Source organism: Carya illinoinensis, chromosome 2 (genome assembly GCF_018687715.1).
Source record: "Carya illinoinensis cultivar Pawnee chromosome 2, C.illinoinensisPawnee_v1, whole genome shotgun sequence".
NCBI classification, from domain to species: Eukaryota; Viridiplantae; Streptophyta; class Magnoliopsida; order Fagales; family Juglandaceae; genus Carya; species Carya illinoinensis.
In genome coordinates, this window is record NC_056753.1 from 27,099,662 (window position 1) to 27,119,260 (window position 19,599).

The window sequence follows — 19,599 nt, forward strand, 5'->3', positions numbered from 1 at the left end:
CGGTGGTGCATGATGGAGAAACCATGCGTGTGTGTGTAATGACCCATCGAAGAGAGAGGGAGGTAGGGGGAAAGAAGACCAAGGAAATGAAGCCCATGGAGTAGTGGTGCCATTGGTGGTGGTCGGAGGCCAAGTTGGCCGTGTAGGGAGGCTCTAGGAGGAGAAATGGGCTTAAAACCCATTTTAGCTAAGCTGCCATGGGAGGAGGAAGAGGCTGCTGTGGAGCTCACCTGTGGGAGGAGGGACTCGTTGGCGGGGAGGGAAGTTGCCAGTGGTGAAGGTGAAGTTGAATGGCCGATGGTGGAGGTGGGCTGGAGGAAGGAAGAGCATGGTGAGGGAGAAGTCGTGCACATCGGGCTGAGAGAGAGAGAGAGAGAGAGGTAGCCGCTTGAGTATTTAATCCAGACCCTTCGTTTTGGGATCTTCAAAACGATTTAACGATGAGTTTAAATATTGATTTAAAAATGCGTAAATATTTTATTTAAATTAAAACACTGAGATGAATTAAAATAGAATATTAGTTTATAAACTAAACTTTATAAAATAATATTCTTTTATCATTAATTAAAATGATGAAGTCTCGTTAATCACTTGAAGAGAATAAAATTATTTAAATTAATTTAGAATTTTTAACATAAATTTAAATCTCGTAATATTTTTAAATGATCAAAATATTTATTTAAATAATTTTTCATAATTATAATATTTTTGGAGCTCTTAAAAAATATTATAATTGTGTTATTTAAAAACAAATTTAGTCCAATAACATTGGAAATACCACATTTAATTATTTCCTAAATATTTAAAATATTCGTAAATTTTTAAAATAATTAGATTGCTTTAAAATCCACTTGATATATTTTAAAACATGCCATCGAGGTACGACACGTAGATCGAAACTCGTAATTAAAGAAGAAAGAATGAGTGGATTATTACAATTTTTCTTCTCTGTCTGATTCTTCTCTGCCTAGGTGATGCAATTTTCTGGATTTTTCAACCTTTGATTGAATTTCTGGATGCTGGGTAAGAAAGTGTAGGAGATGAAAGAAAGTCTGATTCATGAGCACTTGTTTTTTGCCAGATTTAAGACCCTGCCTTCTTGAGCATGTTATGATATTCAAAGCAGAGTAACGAAGTTGAGGATGAATTTGAACACCCTTAATTTGAATTTGAAGTGTTGAAATGTTGGGACTTCAGTTTCTAAGTCTGTGAATAGCGTAATAAATTTTAATTCATTGGCTAGTGATATTTTTTAATATAATGAGTCAACATCCCATCAGAAATAATTCTTGTAGAAATGCTCTTAGAGTGGCCCCATTTTAAGTTGATTCTGATCCAACGGTGCATTTGGCCGTGGGTGTTCTTAATGCTATGCCTTTCATATTGTGGCAAGAAATATGATAGAATTTTAGGCACAAAATGAGAAAGTAACTTGAGATCTGTTGAGAAGCTTTACCTTTACTAGATTTTATTGAGAAAGCAAAAATTATTTTGGTGGGTATCCAAGGGTTTCTTTCTCAGAATATCCATCACGCCATTAGCAATAATCTCATCTTGTATTGAATATATTTCTGTCCCATGTTGCATATATAGATTCTGTCCTCATTTTTTATTTAGTTTTTGTATATAATTCAGACATGGTTACATTTAGTCTTAGCTATCATGCATTTGGTTCCTTGGTTAAATTTAGTCTTAGCTCTTGAATGCAATTTAGATATGGATACATTTTGGATGGATGATATAATTCAGACATGGATACACTTCAGATGGATGATATCCGATTCCTTGTCCCATATCTCTTGTTAGGAATGGATCTATCCACTCACTGTGATGCCTACTTCACAAATCTTTTAAATAACAATGACTTTTTTATAAATGCCACAAATGAGATTAATGAACAAAAACTCTCTCCACCCCAAGTTGAGATTATTGAAGTTGAACCGAGTGACGAAAAATACAACAAGGTAATAATTTTAGTAATGAGGAAGATTTGTTGCTTGTGGAGGGATAGCTTGAAACTTCCTTAGATGCGGTATAAGAAAAAGATCAAAAGTACATAATGTTATGGAAAATAATTCATAAATATTTTGAGGAAAACAAGAAATTTGACTCTTTATGTAATTACACATCTCTAAAGAATCGGTAGTTGACGATTCAACAAGTTATAAATAAGTTTTTGTGGTTACTTGGCCCAAGTCGAAAGAATGCATTCAAGTGGGTTTAACGAGCAAGACAAGGTATGTTTTGCATCTTTTAAACTTATTTTTTCAACATGCTACTTATTTTGCACTGTTTAAACTTATTTTTTAACATGCTATTTTTTTTTTTTTTTAACATCATACTTATTTAGAACCATGGTGCTTTATGTATGTAGATTGGCAAGGTAAAGGTCATGTTCTTGGGGTTAGAGAATAAGTCTTTTATTGATTATTGTTGGCGGGTGTTAAGATTCAATCTAAAGTGGGTGGAACATATGGAAATAGTGAAGCCGAAGAAGAAACTAAGTTCAAATGGTTCGACACCAAATTCAACAAATCTAGGCGAAGATGAGGATTTTCATGTTGCATCTTCAAATTTGGAACAACCAATGGGTTTAAAGTAGAAAAAGAGAAAAGAAATGACTAACTCCGATTCTCTTGTGGTACTAAATGAGATGGCAGAAATTAGAAAGAGTAAACTTGTGCTTATGCAAGAAAGACCTGATCATGACAATAAAATGTTGTCTTAGGCATGAGGAAATGAGTCTTAGGCAAGACAAAGTGCGTATTCAGAAAGAGAATGTGTTACTTCAGCAAGAGAAAGCACGGAATGAAGAAAAGAAAGAAGATAAAAGAATTATGATATTAAATACAAGTGTCATGCCTCCAATACTACAACAATACCATCTCTAACGACAAATAGAAATACTTGCAAGTCGTGCTAGGAAAAACCAGCTGTAGGGCAATTTTATGGAGTATTGTTATATTTGTGGTTTGTTCTATTTTGATCTTATGGAGTCACATTTATGTGATGTTATATTTATCTTTGTTGGCTTTTTGAACTCTAATTGCTTCAGATTGACCATTATGGAGTAATGTTATATTTATGTTTTTTGAATTAATCACTTCAAATTGATCATTACGGAGTGATGTCGCATGAATAAATATTTATTATATATATCACAACAATAATACAATCATAAATTTTAATACAATAATAATATAACCATAAACTTTAATACAACAATAAATTTTAATACAACCATAAATTTTAATATAATCATATTCAAATTACCATTAGAATTAAAATAATAAAAAGTTCAAAATCAATATTTTAATAGAATAATGAAAGATTTGTTGAGCCTATTATTTGATGTTATAAAAAGTGACTAGTTAAAATTTGTAAAAATAAATTTTCTAATTAAATTTTAACTAAAATTTGTTGAGGCCATTACTAATGTTCTTAAAGGCATAACTTATGCCTGCATGCGCACCTTGCAAACATGTCAGAGTTTATATTATTAAAAAGAATAATGCTATATACAATTATTTTGTGTATTTTTTATATATTTCATTAATGTAATTAGCTGTATCAATTTTTTTAATATATAATTAATCACATTAATAAAGTGTGCAAAAAAATACATAAAAATAATTGTATATAGAATTTTTATATTAAAAAATAGAAAAAAAAATATACGAAAATGACTATATATATATATATATAGAATTTTTACATTAAAAAATTAAATTAAAAAAAAAAAAGGACGAGAAAAAGTAGCCTAGAATAAGAACTGAAGAAGAACAGTCAAGCTTCATCCGAAGAAGAAAAGGCAGACGACAAATCCTTCCTCTCATGAAGATCTCGTGCATCTCTTAGATCTCTTCATCTCTCTCGGATTTGAGAAATATCTTCTCAGTTCTCTTCCTCTCTCTCAAACCGTTGTTTGGATGGAGTGACTGAGCTCGGCCGCTACCCACTCCTCGGCGTAGAACCAGGTACAAGTACTTTGCAAGTTACAAGCTTTTTATTTTCTTTCTCAACACAGGTAAGAGTTCTTTTTCAATTGTTGCGCCCCTGGTAAAGTTCAAACGGCTTAAAGTTGTTAGAGTTGTATTTTTAACCATTGATTGAATACCAGCATTCAGTTGCTTCTCGTTGGGGTTGTGTGTGGATTTCATATAGTAAACAAAAAACAAAAAACAAAACAAAACAAAAAAAAAAAACAAAAAAAGAAAGAAAAGTTCCTATGGAATGGTGATTTCTCACCCGGCACATTTCTCCCTCATAGAAGAAATAAGAACACGGGCCATTAAAACAAGTTCCAATCGTCAAGCCGAGGAAGAAGAAAATGCAAGGGTTGGGTTTTCCATTAATGAAACGCACCATTTCTTCGTGCTATGGATTTGTCCCATGTGGCACCTCTCCCTTCATAAAATGCAGTGTTGCATTTTGCCTAGTAGTCAGTTCTTCTAGCTACAAGCAGTTAGCGTAGCCATTAGCGCACCAAGATGACATGGCAGAGCAGTTTTTATAAAGAGTAATATTACATACAATTATAGAATTACAAACGCCGTGCAATCGCTTTAAAAAAAGTGTGGTTCACGATTAAAAAATTAATTTTTTTTACATAAATCGTATATTAATTCATTTTTTTCAAAGCAACTACACGCCGCTTGTACAAACATGACTACAAATATCATTTCTCTTTTATAAAATAAAATAATACTATTTCTTTTAATAGCAAAAACCAACTCCTTTACCAGACATGGCTAATTGACAGATTATACCACCATAAGAAACCAGAAACCACCAAACCAACCCACCACGCAGCCACCTCCACGGTCAGTTCCACACCGTGAGCCTCCTACATGCTGCCACCACCCTGTACCGTGAAGTCCCTGTTTCTCTCTACGCCACAACAGAGCACTGCCATAGGTTCTCTCCTCCATGCCAAAACTCCTCCCTACAACCACCACCTTGCACTATAAAGACATTGTTTCTCTCTTCGCTAAAACAGAGCACTGTCAAATCCTCCCTACAACCACCATCAATGCTAAAAAGAAACCATCGTTTCTTTCCTAACGGCAGAACCCATTCTATCACCATCGACCCAGCTCGTGCCGCCATCGACAACGCCGTAGCCCAGCCCCACCTCACGATCCCTTGAAGGCACTGCCATACCTCCGTGGCAGCAACTGCTGCGTTACTCCTCGTTCGAAGTCCACCCCCACGCATAGAGGAAGCCAACCAGCAACTGTTGCGATCTCCTTTAGCTCGAAGTTTCGCCGTTGCGCGCACCACCTGAGCCCAACGCCGTTGCACCCAGCCTTGCTCTCTTAGTGAACTCTCTCTCTCTCTCAGCTCCCCGATTGCGCGCAGAAGCATCTGCTGTTGACGTTGCCTCAGCTCAGATCCGTCGGATGCAGATTTCCTTGTGCTTCCCGTGTAAATCGCCTACTGCACATTTAATCAGGTTCCCGCCCAAAACCTAATTCACTCAAAACAAATTAAAACTCACCGCTTCATTAAACAGTACAGGTGGAACAAATTGATGCCCAATCGGTTCCTAACTCGCTTTAGATTTTATTTGGTTACATAAATAATACGAGATAAGATGGAATATTTTAAATAGTAATAAATAAAATATTATTATAATATAATTTTTTTTGTATTTAAATTTAAAAAAATTAAATTATTTATTATATTTTATATAAAAATTTAAAAAAATTATAATAATAAATTATAATAATGAATTGATATGATAATTTTTATTTTAATTAACCAAGCGGGACTGATTTCCAAATACTATTGAATCAGACTTTTTCCTTCTCCCTCTCCTTTTGGAAGTTTGTTTCCTTTGTATCGTGAAAACTGGTTTGAAAACATTGTTAGGAGTCCAACGAGAAAGGTGTGGAAAGATCCTTAGAATTGGTGGGCTTTTCAATATTTGGATACCACTCTCCAATGGCAAGTCCTGCCCATGCCAGCCAAGGTGAAGGCTTGTAGCCAATACCAACTGGGCCCGAGGGTTCGGCTTTAGAAGGTCCAAGACCCAAGTGTGCCTCCGAGTGCCTCGCCTGCACCACGTGTCCAGCTAGAAAAGGAGAGTTTGGTACTTTCTCAAACAAGACGGATATTCACTAGTCTAAAGAAAACAAACAGAACGAACATCATTGCAATTAGTTGACTTATCCTATATACTTTGGTGCTAGATCTTTGATTACAGATCGATCATCAGAGCGCAATGGAAGAAGTGACGCTTCTGGGATTTTGGCCTAGCCCCTATAGCCACAGAGTGATATGGGCTCTGAAGCTGAAGGGTGTGAAGTATGAGTACATAGAAGAAGACCTCGGCAACAAGAGCGATATGCTACTGCAGTACAACCCTGTTTACAAGAAGATTCCTGTGCTTGTTCATGGCGGCAGACCTATAGCCGAGTCCTTCGTCATCCTGCAATACATCGAAGACACTTGGCCTCATACTTACCCTTTGCTGCCGAAGAATGCCCACGAGAGGGCTTTAGCTCGGTTCTGGATTAAATTCGGGGAAGATAAGGTAGTTTTGACTTGCACAATTACTCTATCATCATCATCATCGTCGATCTTTCTAATTATTACTGTTTATATATATATGAACTTGCTTGTTCATGAATTCCATCCGTCGGGCCATCAAGTTTGATTTGCTTGTACTTTGAGTAAGATGTTAGGATTTGTTTTGGTAGTTTTAATATTAATTTAAATTGGCTAGCTAGTTATTAATTAGGTAGTTTTAATATTAATTTAAATGGGCTAGTTATTAAAATGCTAATTAACTAATTATAACTTACTTCTCTGATCATATAGGGTTACATTATTTTCTCAGCATTTTTCCTAGTTTCAGAAGAGAAAGATCTGGGGGATGCAGGAATGAAAGAAGTGTTGGAGTTTCTGAAAATCTTGGAAGAGCACGCTCTTGGGGACAAAAAGTTTTTCGGTGGAGACAAAATAGGAATGGTAGACATAGCGTATGGATGGCTTAGTTACTTTTTCAAAGGCATGGAAGAAATGAGAGGGGTGAAGCTGCTAGAACCCAGCACCTTACCTCGCTTGCATGCATGGGCTGAGAATTTCAAACAAGTTTCTGTAATCAAAGACAACCTTCCTGACTACACCAAATTGTTGGTCCATTTAAAATCAGTTAGGGAGAAAATGACTGCCCAGAACCCTACCTCCAAGAAGTAATGTTCCATAGCTAACTAGCTCCAGCTTGCTTCGTTGGGAATAACAGACAATTAAAGTATGATAAAGGATTCTGTGGCACCAACGTTTTGCCCTGTTTGTTAATTGTTACTTGATTAATTAAGTGACTTCATAATTATGATATCATGTTTGTGTTAGAGAATTGAGGGTTTTTCTTGACAAAAAAAAACACCATATATGCATTTCAATAAGAAGAGATCAACTGCTACAGTCACATAAATATCTCATAAAATTAAAATCGTAAACTAACGTGACTTTATATGATATATTAGATCTATTTTATAATAAAATTAACTTTACAATCTAACATATCACATTAAATTATGTTAATTTGTGAGTTTATTTTTATGATATATATATATTTGGTGACTAAAACATTTATCATAAATTAATACCTTCATTCCAAATTGTGACCAGACTTTCTCTCTTTCTTTCTTTATCCCCATGTCTTTTTTTTAGCTTTGTTTATTTATGGAAGAAGCTGTCAGCCGGTCCGGTCAGTTCACCATTTTTACACTAGCCATTTATAAAGATTTACCACGTAAGAGACTTAGCAAATTATATTTTACACCCACATTTAGTAGATTACACTTTTTTAATTTTCTCCCCTCTTTCTCTCTCTCTCCCTACCCCCACCCCTTTTGCTGCAAACCCCCCCTCCCTAAAAATCTGTTATAAGCTCAACATTTGCTTTCTCTTTGAGTTTAAGGCCTCGAATCCACTATGTCAGCAAGCGGTCTACCTCGAGGGCAATGGAGGCATTCTTATCCACACTGAAGCTTCTGCACTTCTGCCTCACATCTTTGGCTTTGGGATCCACACTAAGATGATGTTGCATGACGGCTGGATCGATTCCTGGCATGTCCTCATGGGTCCATGCAAAGATGTCCCGATGTTCGATGAGCAGTCGCTATAGTGCCTCTCTTGTCTCAACATGGATCCTTGTCCCGACCTTGATGATCGCTTCGATTTGGTTCCAGTCAAGTATGATCACTTCCAATGGCTCATTCACCTCTGCCTTTCTTAATGTGAACTTGTCTCTCGTGGCACCCTCAGCGGGGGACATTTGGGGGCCGGTAGCAGGGTCGAGTATACCTCCTTGATTGATGAGGTGACCCGAACTCCCCTTTCAGCACCCCCAGCTCAGTGCCCACTTCATTCTACAAGATGGTCATCCTGACTTTCTGTCGGGTTCTTTCCCTTGTGGCTTCTTGGTCGTCACCCTCCTCCATTGTTCGGTTGAGCCTCCGGGCCCTCTGAGAGTGGGCTCCTGTCGGCGTGGGAAGGACACGTTCAATTGTAAAATCAGTCAAATCCCAAAAACGGTGCCAAATGTTAACATCGTGTTTCGTACACATTTGGGCCTGACTTCTCAAGGGCCTGGGTCTTCACTTTACCTGCATTCACAAAACCACTCCTAGTTCCAGCAGCCCGGTGCATCACTGCATGGAGCCTCCAATGCTTAAGTCAGTCTCGTGTAGAAGAGAACTCTTGCTAGATGGGAAAATTTTCATATTACCTTTCTATGGTGTTCCAGGGGGATACTTATACTTGTCTCTAGAGTATGGAGCTCCATGCTCTGCCTCCGTGAGTGGCACCTGCCAGAGCCCAATTAATGCGGTTAGATTTGAGGAAGGCTTCAGATCGTGCTGTCCCATTATAGTGGCGTGTTGCTTCTTCCATGGCAGTAGGGGTGCCGAGTGCCTTATGGGTCACTGTCCATCCAACCTATCTGCTTGACCCGCATCCTTTTGGGACGGGGTGCCAGCGATTAGACAGCCCGGAGCTGGACGAGTTTAGATCTGGCCTTGGGCCAGGTGCCATGCTCGTAGATTGGGCCGTACCTCGAGGGGGGGAGAGTTTTCCCCCCTAACACAGTGATTCCAAGGGAACGACGCGAAGAAGCTGGCATTGGCGAGAGAATCATGATGGACTAAGGTGGCATGGTCGGCTATTATGCAATTACCGTGGACTGGGTGGTGCTTTCCTTTGACTGCTCTATTTTCTAGCAGTAAAACAGTGGATTGCTTCTTCTTGCAGGTGGTTGTCTATGTGTGGAGGGGCTACTCGGTGATTTACAGTTGGATGTGGAAGTGCACCTGCTGAATGGCTGACGAGGGACACGACTGGACAGAGGGTGGCGTGTGACAGCTGTAACCAAAGGAGGAGAAGGCGATGGAGCTAGGCTGGTGCAAGGCTGAGTGAGGAACGAGGATCACGGGGCTGAAAACAGAGGGAGAGATTAGAGAGATAGCAAACCGAGAGAGGGAGAGATCGGAGAATTGAGCGAGAGAAAACTCGCCATGTGTGGAGCTGACTTGGAGTGAGACTGTGATACCCCATATGATAAGGATAGGGATCGGTAGTGTATGAGATCCCACATTGTTTGAGAATGAGAAGTTCATTCTTTTTAAAAGGTTTTAACGGGGCTCCAATTGGATCATTGACTAGTCCTTTTAGAGTATAGGACATGTGATTTTGACTTTCCATTGGAACATTACAAATGGTATCAGAGCTTATCCCAACCAGAAATGTGAGACTTGAGTCGTGTCATTTACAACGGACAGGCCCGACGAGGACGTCGAAAATTTAAGAGCATAAATTGTAATACCTCATATGATAAAAATAAGGGTAGGTGGTGTATGAAATCTCACATTGCTTGAGAATAAGAAGTTCTTGCTCTTTATAATGTTCCAATAGGGTTCCAATTATATCATTGACTATTAGGAGTATAACTGGTCCGGTTCGGTTTTGGACAAAATATAGGACCGAACCGGTATGCACCGATTTTATATTTTTCAAAACTAATTACGTACCGGTTACCCTCCTAAACCGGTACTCCAGTTTTACCAGTTTTTTGGTTTTAATGTACTCTATTATATATTATATAATATAATATATAATATAATATATTGTAGTATATAATACTATAGTAATAATATATTGTAGTATATTATAATATATATTATAATTGTATTATAGACTATAATGATATTTTATAATATATAATATAGTGATATATTATAGTATATTATAATATATAGTGATATAGTATTAGTATAACTATTAATATGTACTATATAATATTAGTATAATTATTAATACAATAAACAAAATGATATAAGATTTTAAAATTTAATATTATATTAATTAGTAATTTATCATATAATACAAAATATTATATATTATATATTATATATATATAAATTCTATACAATATAAAAAATTAAAAAATATTATATGAACCGGTCTGGTTCGGTCCAATTTTAGAAAAAGAAAAATCGAAACTAGACCGATTTTGACCAGTTTTAAGAAAAATAAAATCAATACCGGACCGAACCAAACTCAAAACTGGACCATACTGGTGCTGAACCGATCCTACTAGTTTGGTCTGGTCCGATTTGGTTTACTGGTTCACCAGTTTTTTTTACACCTTTATTGATTAGTCCTTTTAGAGTATAGGTCATGTGGTTTGAGTCTTCCATTGGGGCATTACATAAACGGAGATAACGAGGTGGCTTCTGGTGGCGCAAGGCTGGTTTCCCTGCTGTGCTGAGTGTTACCAGGTCAGTACTGAAGGTGGAAGCTCAAGGTGGCTTTATACTCTCGCTGGTTAGGCACGGTGCATAGCTTCATATAGTGGAGAAAGGAGGATGTGATGGTGGCGTGGCTAAGATCTGTGCTGTGGTTCTCGGTTTGAGTTTTCGGAGGTGGTGCTCTGAACGTGGGCTTCATGGCATCGTTGTCATGGTAAAGATGCGGGTTTCTTGGTGCTAAACTAAGTTTCTCAACTGGTCACGGTGCATGACGTTTGGCGATGGCATAATGCCGTGCATTTCTCGGTTTGATCTTAGCGGTTGGGTTTGTGAGATTGGCTTTCGATGAGACTTTGGCTGAGAGAGTCTGTGGAGATGGTGACTATACAGTAAGTGCATGTTTGGAATTGTGGTAGAAAATATTACTTTTAGTTTAAGACTTATAGCTTAGAGCTTAACGTAATAAACTTTATTATTAAAAAGCTATTTACTATTTGGGATCCGTATGTTTAAAGTACTTTCAACTATATTAGATTTGTTTGGAAATGAATTTAAAATGCACTTTTTGAGATAGAAATGACACAAAGGGTATATTCTTAATAGAAATAAAATATTATAATAAAATAACAATAAAAATAGTCTAATAGATTTTTCAGTAATTATAATGGAAAGAAAATATCTTCAACTATGCATAAGTGGAAGAGCAATATAATCACGCTCAATATTAATAACATCTCACTGGATATCTCTGATTGTTGCATGCTTGAGCAATCTTCTACTTTTCCGTCCTCCATGGTTCCAGGAGATAGATAATACTCGTAATCATCATATGACTTGAACTCAATATCCTTTAATGCATGAGTTCTAATAAAATTATGAATAGCCATAGATACCACGATAATTTTAACTTGCTTATGATAAGGAAAATTTGGTATATGATCTAATATCTTCCATCTATTTTTCCAAACTCTAAATGTTCTCTCAATAGTGCATCTGAGCGACAAATGTGCATGATTAAATATTTCACGCATACCCATTGGTCGAGGACCACAACAAAAATCTGGTAGATGATATCGTTCCCTTCTGTATGGTCCCATGTATCCGTTCATATGAGGATATCCAGCATCTACCAAGTAATATTTACCTGCATACAATTTACGATAATAAATCAAAAGTAATATAAAAATCATTTATTATCTTATTAAAGTTTATTAATGTCATTCTTATTAAATTCAAACCTCTAGGTGGATTTGGAAAGTGAAATTCCTCCTTCCGAATAGCTTTCATAAAAATACGTTTGTCATGCACAGTACCTTCCCACCCAACCCAAACAAAAGGGAAACGCATATGAAAATCATAAACTGCTATAATATTATGAGTAGGTATGCCTTTTCTACCAATAAATGGAATTTGTTTTATTGGAGATATAGTAACTGGTACATGGGTTCCATCAATAACTCCAATACAATCTTTAAAGTATGACCAATATCACTCATCTTCATGAATTATTTTTGGAACATCCTTAAATTCCCTATCAATGGGACTGATTATGTCAACCGTCATTCGTGAAACAACCATTAATACACTATTAAAATGCCTACTAATAGTCTCTCCTGAATGTTGAAATCTTTCTTGTGTCATTCTATTCTCGAACCCATGACCTAATATAATCAAGAAAATTTCAACCATTTCTTCGATAGTTATATTTCGAGCACTAGTTAAGTTATATTTTCCATTCAACTATTTGCATAAAGTATGAAATGCATCTTTTTCTATCCTAAATTGTTGATGATATCTATCATGATGACCATTTAGAATCTCCATAACAAACTTATTTGTTTCTAAAATCAAATCTTTGAGTAGTTAGCTAACACAATAAATCTGGACACTTAGAAAGAAAATCTTCTTGTGTAGTCAGGTAGAAAATCTTCTTGGGCAATCAGGTTCCGAACTTCTCAGATTTTAGGAAAGAAAACACAAAGCCTTCTTCTGGAGTACCAATGAAGTGTACCGCCAAGGAAAAGAAGCCACGTCAGTCCCAAACCTTGAGAAAAAGATTTGGTAATCCAGTGGAGTTTAAGGATTTCTCCCCCCTGAGCTCTGATAACTCTATTTTGGCTCCACTAAAATTTGATAGAGAGCAAATTGAGATTTTTTGTATGCGAAATCTCCAAAGAATGTTGATTCAAAGCCTTTTCTCAGCAAGGGTAATGGCATAAATCAAAAGTGATAGAGCTACTTTTGCCAAGTTGAAGGCTTTAGTAAGCTCAAATTCCCCAAAAAAGAAAAAAAAAAGCTCTAAATTACAGGATAATTCACTCAGATCCATTACCATTTGTTCTTCTCTTAGATAATGATGATGACGAACCAGTTAGAGAACCTGGTGGAGTCGATAAAGTCGAAGGTGCACCTTTTGAAGAAGTCTAAAAAGAAGCCGTACGTGAAATTGGTAAGGAGTTCTAGCGTCAAGGTCACCGACCACCCAAGCAAGCGTAATATTTCTTGAAGGTTTTTGGAGGCTGTGTGTGTGTGTGTGTGTGTGAGAGAGAGAGAGAGAGAGAGAGAGAGAGAGAGAGAGAGAGAGAGAGAGAGAGAGAGAGAGAGAGAGAGAGAGAGAGAGAGAGAGAGAGATGGACAAAGTTGTCATTGTGTTAAAATAATGAGGGTAATTTTGTAATGTACATAGCACGGTAAAATCAGAATTACTTTTTGCAAAGTGCTTCTAACAAAAAGTATCACTTCGATAGTTTTGTTGAAACGTGCTTTTTTACTTTTTATTATTATTTAAAAGTAATTTAATATCAAATTACCAAATAGGTAAATTTTGTCATTTAAACACTTTAAACCATTTTACAACACTTTTTAGACTTTCCATCACAATCCCAAACAAGCTTTAAAGAAATCAGTGATGACTCCCGTGATTTCCCGTACCTTGGTTTCGGAGGATAGCTATCTTGAGAGAAAGGCGAGAGAGGTAGATAGAGCTGAGACTCAGATGGGAAAGCTTAGGTGAGGCTGTACGTTACTGAAGGTGTTGTTGATTTGTGAATGGCAATAAGGAGATGGAAAATGCTAAAGTTCCTGCTCAAGCTACCACTCTCTATTTTTAATTTTTTAATTAATTATTTTTTGTTTTGTGATTAAGAAAATATTTTTAAATAATGTTGTAAATTTTTTTAAAAAATATATATTTAAAAGTGTTGAAAAATACATGTAAAAAAAATAAAAAATACACTTTTTTATTAACGGTAACTCCCAGCGATAGTTGAAAGCATGTTAAGGCCCCGAGGGGGCTTGATCACGGCCAAGCTGCCCATGTGCTGGCCATGGTGCCCACACACCTTGCAACCACCCCCCAAGCAAGCCAAGGTCATGCCATGGCTCGGCCAGCAAGCACAGTGTGCTTGCCCAGTACGCACAGGCCATGCACACGCCCAGCCACAGGCCAGCATGCGCAAGCCCATGCGCATGCCCAGCGAGGTTCGTGGACTTGCACGGCTAGCATACACGCCTAGACCAAGCCAAGCAACTGCACACCTAGACCAAGCCAGGCAGCTGCACGACCAACATGCCATTGCCCAGACTAAGCCATGTGCGTGCCTACACACAGGCCCTGCACCTGCATAGCACCGGTTAGCACCCAAGCCCATGCTTGGGCCATGTCACGCAGCAGCAGGCCTTGTCCACGGCACCACACCAGCCAGGCCACCCAACTAGCCCTGACCATGACATGCAATACCAACTCTGCCAACTTCAAAACCAGCTCAAGCCACACGGACCCAACCATGCCAAGGGCCATGTGGAGCTCATCCAAGCCATTGAATGTCATCTAGGGTTTCACTATATATGCAACATTTAGACTTGTAAGAGGGACTTTTTGCCATTTTTATCATTGAACTCTTGTGTGTTCTTAAGGACTATCGGTGCCAAGCACTTGGGCTCTAAGGGTGCAATACGTGAATCCTATAGAGAGAAGCTCTTCTTGCAATCCGTGAATAGAAGATGTTCATTTTATCCAATCCGTGTGTTCTTTCATTTAATTTGCATTGCTTTCCATTTCCAATTCGTCTAAGCTATATTCCATTATTATCTTCATTGCATTGCATTGTTCATCATCTTATTACTTTGTCCATCATGTTCTTGCATTGCTCATAGCTTTTCTTGAACTTTCACACTTCCCAAAGACTACCAAATAACCCTACACCATACACAGCCAACCCCAAACTTTCCCTAACACCATTTCCATTTTTAAAGCTTTTCGACCCTCATAAACCCTAGCCGTCCATTCTCTTTCCCTTTTCCTAGCCTAAACATTCTTCTTTCCTAAGGCCAAATTGCCCCATCCAAATCAGGCAACCCTAGGTCACCAACCCTAGCCGCCACCCCAAAAAGGCATCCAGACAACTTGCCTTTCCAAAAGCCAAGATGTCCCCTTACCACTTTGGGAAACGCTAGCCAAACACTCAAACCTCACTTCCGTCCACCTCCCTAGTCCCATCTCTTCGGCACCACCTCTAAAAACAAGCACAAACTGTGCCTTGAGTTCCCACATATTGCATTCATTAAAAACTTAGACAACCCAATATCATCTGCATATTCACTTCTCCCTCCCAAACACTATACCATCTTAACCCTAGGTGCCCTCAATTGCCATCCAAGAGCAAGGCCAAGCATGTGAGCTAGGCATATTTGGTCACCACCTCTCCAAGGCAAGCTTGAGGAGCCTAATGTTTAAGGACTAGACCTAGGTCCTTAACAAAGCGGTGGATGTAACACGTCCCTAAGGAGATAGACAAGAGAGAGAGAAAGAGGGAGATGGGAGTGGTTGAGAATGAGTGGGAGAGTTGGTGAGATTGATATAAGAAAAAAGTTAAAGGTAGTCGGTATGCATAATCGCTGCAAAACCTGTGTCCATGTAGAAAATAAAACACTGCCGTTTTGGTCTCAACCCCTTTGAACTCTCCCACTCTCTTCCTTCAAACTCTGCCCCTCCCATCATTGATCACAAGCTTCGAAGACCTAGACTAGACTCTCCCCTTCCCTTCGTCGCTTCGAAGACCACAAAGCACGAAGTTCACAGATCTGCCTCTACCTTGCCAAATCGAAATTTTGTTGAATATTATTGTAATTGTATTGAAATGCCTATTATGACTATTGTTATGTTGGAAATTTTCCATAATTGAATATGAAAAATCTAAAAACCCAGATTCTTTCAAATGATCTTTTGGTTTTCCAGAATATAAGGCTTGGCAAATAAACAAATTGAGAACCTATAAAATTTCTAAAAGGCAGTTTCTTTCTAGTTTGAAGACCTATACAATGAATCTTACTATTACTGTCGTTGGTGCTATGGTTGATCAAGTCAATTCCGTTGGTTCTTAAATAGGTTCATGTAGCTTCAGTGTATTAGAAGGATTGAAAAATTGCAGAAAAGTCACCAACAATCACTATTCCACCGCTTGTTGCACATGGCCATAGGCATCATCTTCCCCACCGCATTCAAGAAATAGTAAAGTATAAAATCACCCAATCAAGAAATCATGAAACAAAAGCAAGTAAAAAAAAAAGTGCTTTACCATAAATGTCGTAGAAATCACCCAGTAGAAATGACCCACACGAAGATGACCTGGTAGACCACGAACAAGACCACTTCATGACCTAGTAGAAATGACCAAGACGACGACCCTTCCACGAAAAAGATGACCACTTGAAGATCCAATTTAGTGGCTCCTTATAGACTCATCCACTTGAAGAGAGAGCACAGGTCCACTTGAAGACCATAAAGTCGAAGATGAGTTTGAGATGAAGACCACAAAGCCGAAGAGAAGAAAAGACCACTGAAGAGAGAGCACCAACACCATCGTTGTTGTATATTTTTTTTAATACAACAGCTGACGTGGAATTATACCAAGTAAGCCAACTCATTTGTGGTTATGATCTGACTGTACCCAAAAGAACTGTTGATATAAATACGGTAAGGAAAGACTCCAAAAATAAATTAATTGCTTGGGCTGCTGGGTGAGGTTTGGTGAGAGCAAGTGAGGATCGTCGGGGAAAAATTCAAAGATTTTAAGATTTGGTGAGATTGATAGAAATACGGTCCGGAAAGACTCCAAAAAGAAATTAATTGAATGGGCTGCTGGGTGAGGTTTGATGAGAGCAAGTGAGGACCGTCAGGGGAAAAATTCAAAGATTTTAAGATTTGATAGAAAAAATGCTATTTTAGTGGTCTAAACTTCCAAAACATCAATCTAATCCAGAGAAAAATCTAAGAAGGAAAATAAATAAATAATAATATTATTATTATCTTAAAAATTGCTGAGGAAGAAAACAAGGAATTTCTGTGTGAAACACGGTGAAGAAAGAGTGGATCCGATTGAGAAAATAATTATATGTGTGAGTCATAGGTCACGGGTCACGGATGTTACGTTAGTTTCCTTTGTATTGTGAAAACTAGTTTGAAAACATTGTTACACCGACGAGAGAGGCATGGAAACATCCTTAGAATTGGTGGGATTTTCAGTATTTGGATACCACTCTCCAATGGCAAGTCCTGCCCATGCCTAGGTGAAGGTTTGGTGCCAATACCAGCTGGGCCCAAGGCTTTGGTTGTAGAAGGCCTAAGCTGACCCACGTGTGCCTCTGACTACCTTGCTTGCACCACGTGTCCAGGTAGCAAAGGAGAGTTAATACTTCTTTCAAACAAGACGGCTATTTCTTTTTCTTTTTTTTATCCTTCCAAAAGGTAATACATTCATTACTAAATAAAGTTCATTACAAGAGACAGAATACAAAGACTGAAGCTGAAAATATTTACAGGAGAAAGAAAGAAAGAGAACTAGGGTGGATCCTTTCCACTATGAAACTACAACATGTAGTTTGGAAGTTTAATGAAGGGTATATCTCCAAAAGAATTATTTGAAGAAGCTCATTGTGCCAAGGTATGCGTGCACCAATTCTGAGTCCGGTGTATTTTGATTGCCTCCCATTTGTCAAAGCCATTGAGAATGGTTCTTGAATCCCTGATCTTGGTTTCAATAGTCCAGTCTGAAATTTGTTGAGGATTATTGAGAGTTGAAATTACCACATATGAGTACCCTTCAATGATTACATTCTTCCATTGCCTACCAGGTGCCATATTGAGACCAATGAAAGCTGCAAGAGCTTTACCACCATTTGGGTTACTAATATGAGAGAATTCTGTAACACAACCTATAATATTGCCCAAGTGATCCCTACACACTGCTGCAGTTGTGCTACCATTCTTTCTTATTACAACATCAAAGGCTATGGAAACTATTCCTACAGATGGAGGGTTCCAACTGGGGAATATCTGAGAAAGATTGTAAGTCCTAGCATGACCATGCTCCTGGTAGAATTTCAAAGTACTATTAATGAACCGATCTAAAGGAATTGGTTGAGAGCCATGTGTTATTTGAGTCCTATAAAACCAAACACAGTCCATAGTTAGGATTGCAAACAATTGAAAGCTTTGAGTTTCATGCAATTGGAAGTTCAAATTAACAACAGGTTCCAGAATAACTTGAATCCAATTAGTGATGTCATTACCCGAAATGGCTTCAATGTTTAAAGACCAAGGAGATTGCCTCCAAAGGATTCTAGAATATGGACAGTTTAAAAACGGACGGGAGATTGTTTTTTCTGCAGAATGACAAATGGGGCAGACTATCTAATCATTACTAAGAGTTAGACAATGTTTCAATATTGATCTTGTGGGGAGAATGTTATTTAGAATTTTCCAGAGAAGGAGTTTGATACGATCCTGAATATGGAGAGGCCAAAGCTTTTTCCAAGTATGAGGGGGAAACTCATTAACCTGACTAAAAGAGACAGAGATAATGGTTGCATATGCTGGCTTGACTGAGAAACTCTGCTTGAGTGATGGAGTCATTTAAGGCTATCTCTTAGATTGTGGAAATTATACTACATGAGGGGGATTTTGGTGATCTCTCTTACCTGAGAGTCAGAAAAGAGGGCTTGTAAAAGGAGTATATTCCACCTCCTTGGTTCCTCTAGTGTAAGCTCCGAGACTTTCATATTTGGGTCCTGGAAGATGTCATCAGATGAGGGAGTGGGGAGCCTAGAAAGAGTTGAGGGAATCCAAAGATCTTTCCAAACAAATGTGTTGGTCCCGTTGTTAATCAGGTGGCAATAGCTATTTCCAAGAAAATCTCTTTGTTTGGCCAAATCCTTCCAAGACCTTGAGTCATTTTTTTTATAGGAACATTTCACCAAGAATGAGTTTTCAAGTAAATGCTTGAAAGAATTGTTTTCCAAAGACCTAAGGCGGGTTGGAGAAGGCTCCATCCAAGTTTGCTTAGAAGTGCTCTATTGAAATTATAGGTAAGCCTCACTCCCAGACCTCTCATGGATTTTGGTTTATAAATGGAATTCCAAGATTTAGGAGTGAAGTTGTGAGACTTTTTAGTGTCAAAATCCCACCAGAATCTCATTAATGATTTGTCAACACTTCTATCTATAGTTCTTATCAAAGTTGTTCTACCAGCTTGGGATAAGAGTTTTGCTTTCCAACTCATTAATTTTCCTTGAATATTTTCTTTGACCTCTTCAAAAAAAGTTCGATTATTCCTGCTTTGGACTAAATGGAGGTCTAAATACTTGAGGTTTCTTGAATGAGATCCCAAACCTAGAATAGATCGAATTTCTCTAGTGATGGCTGGAGAAGTGCGAGTACTGAAGTAGATAGAGGATTTACTCTTATTGATCATTTGGTCGGACCAATCTGAGTACTTATCTGGGCACTTGAGAAAGGAATAGGCAGTTATAGCCAATGCCAATCCAAATAAAATGAGATCATCGG

The 19,599-nt window shown here is 37.9% G+C and overlaps 1 protein-coding gene across 1 annotated transcript; it reads left to right on the top strand.

Annotated features, from left to right (window-relative positions):
- Positions 1 to 6,142: 6,142 nt before the first annotated feature.
- Positions 6,143 to 7,344, top strand: LOC122300611 (probable glutathione S-transferase). The gene is made up of 2 exons (XM_043111391.1): positions 6,143 to 6,538; positions 6,826 to 7,344. The coding sequence occupies exons 1-2, from the start codon at positions 6,227 to 6,229 to the stop codon at positions 7,201 to 7,203; spliced, it is 690 nt and encodes a 229-aa protein (XP_042967325.1). The 5' UTR covers positions 6,143 to 6,226; the 3' UTR covers positions 7,204 to 7,344.
- The last annotated feature ends 12,255 nt before the right edge of the window (positions 7,345 to 19,599 follow it).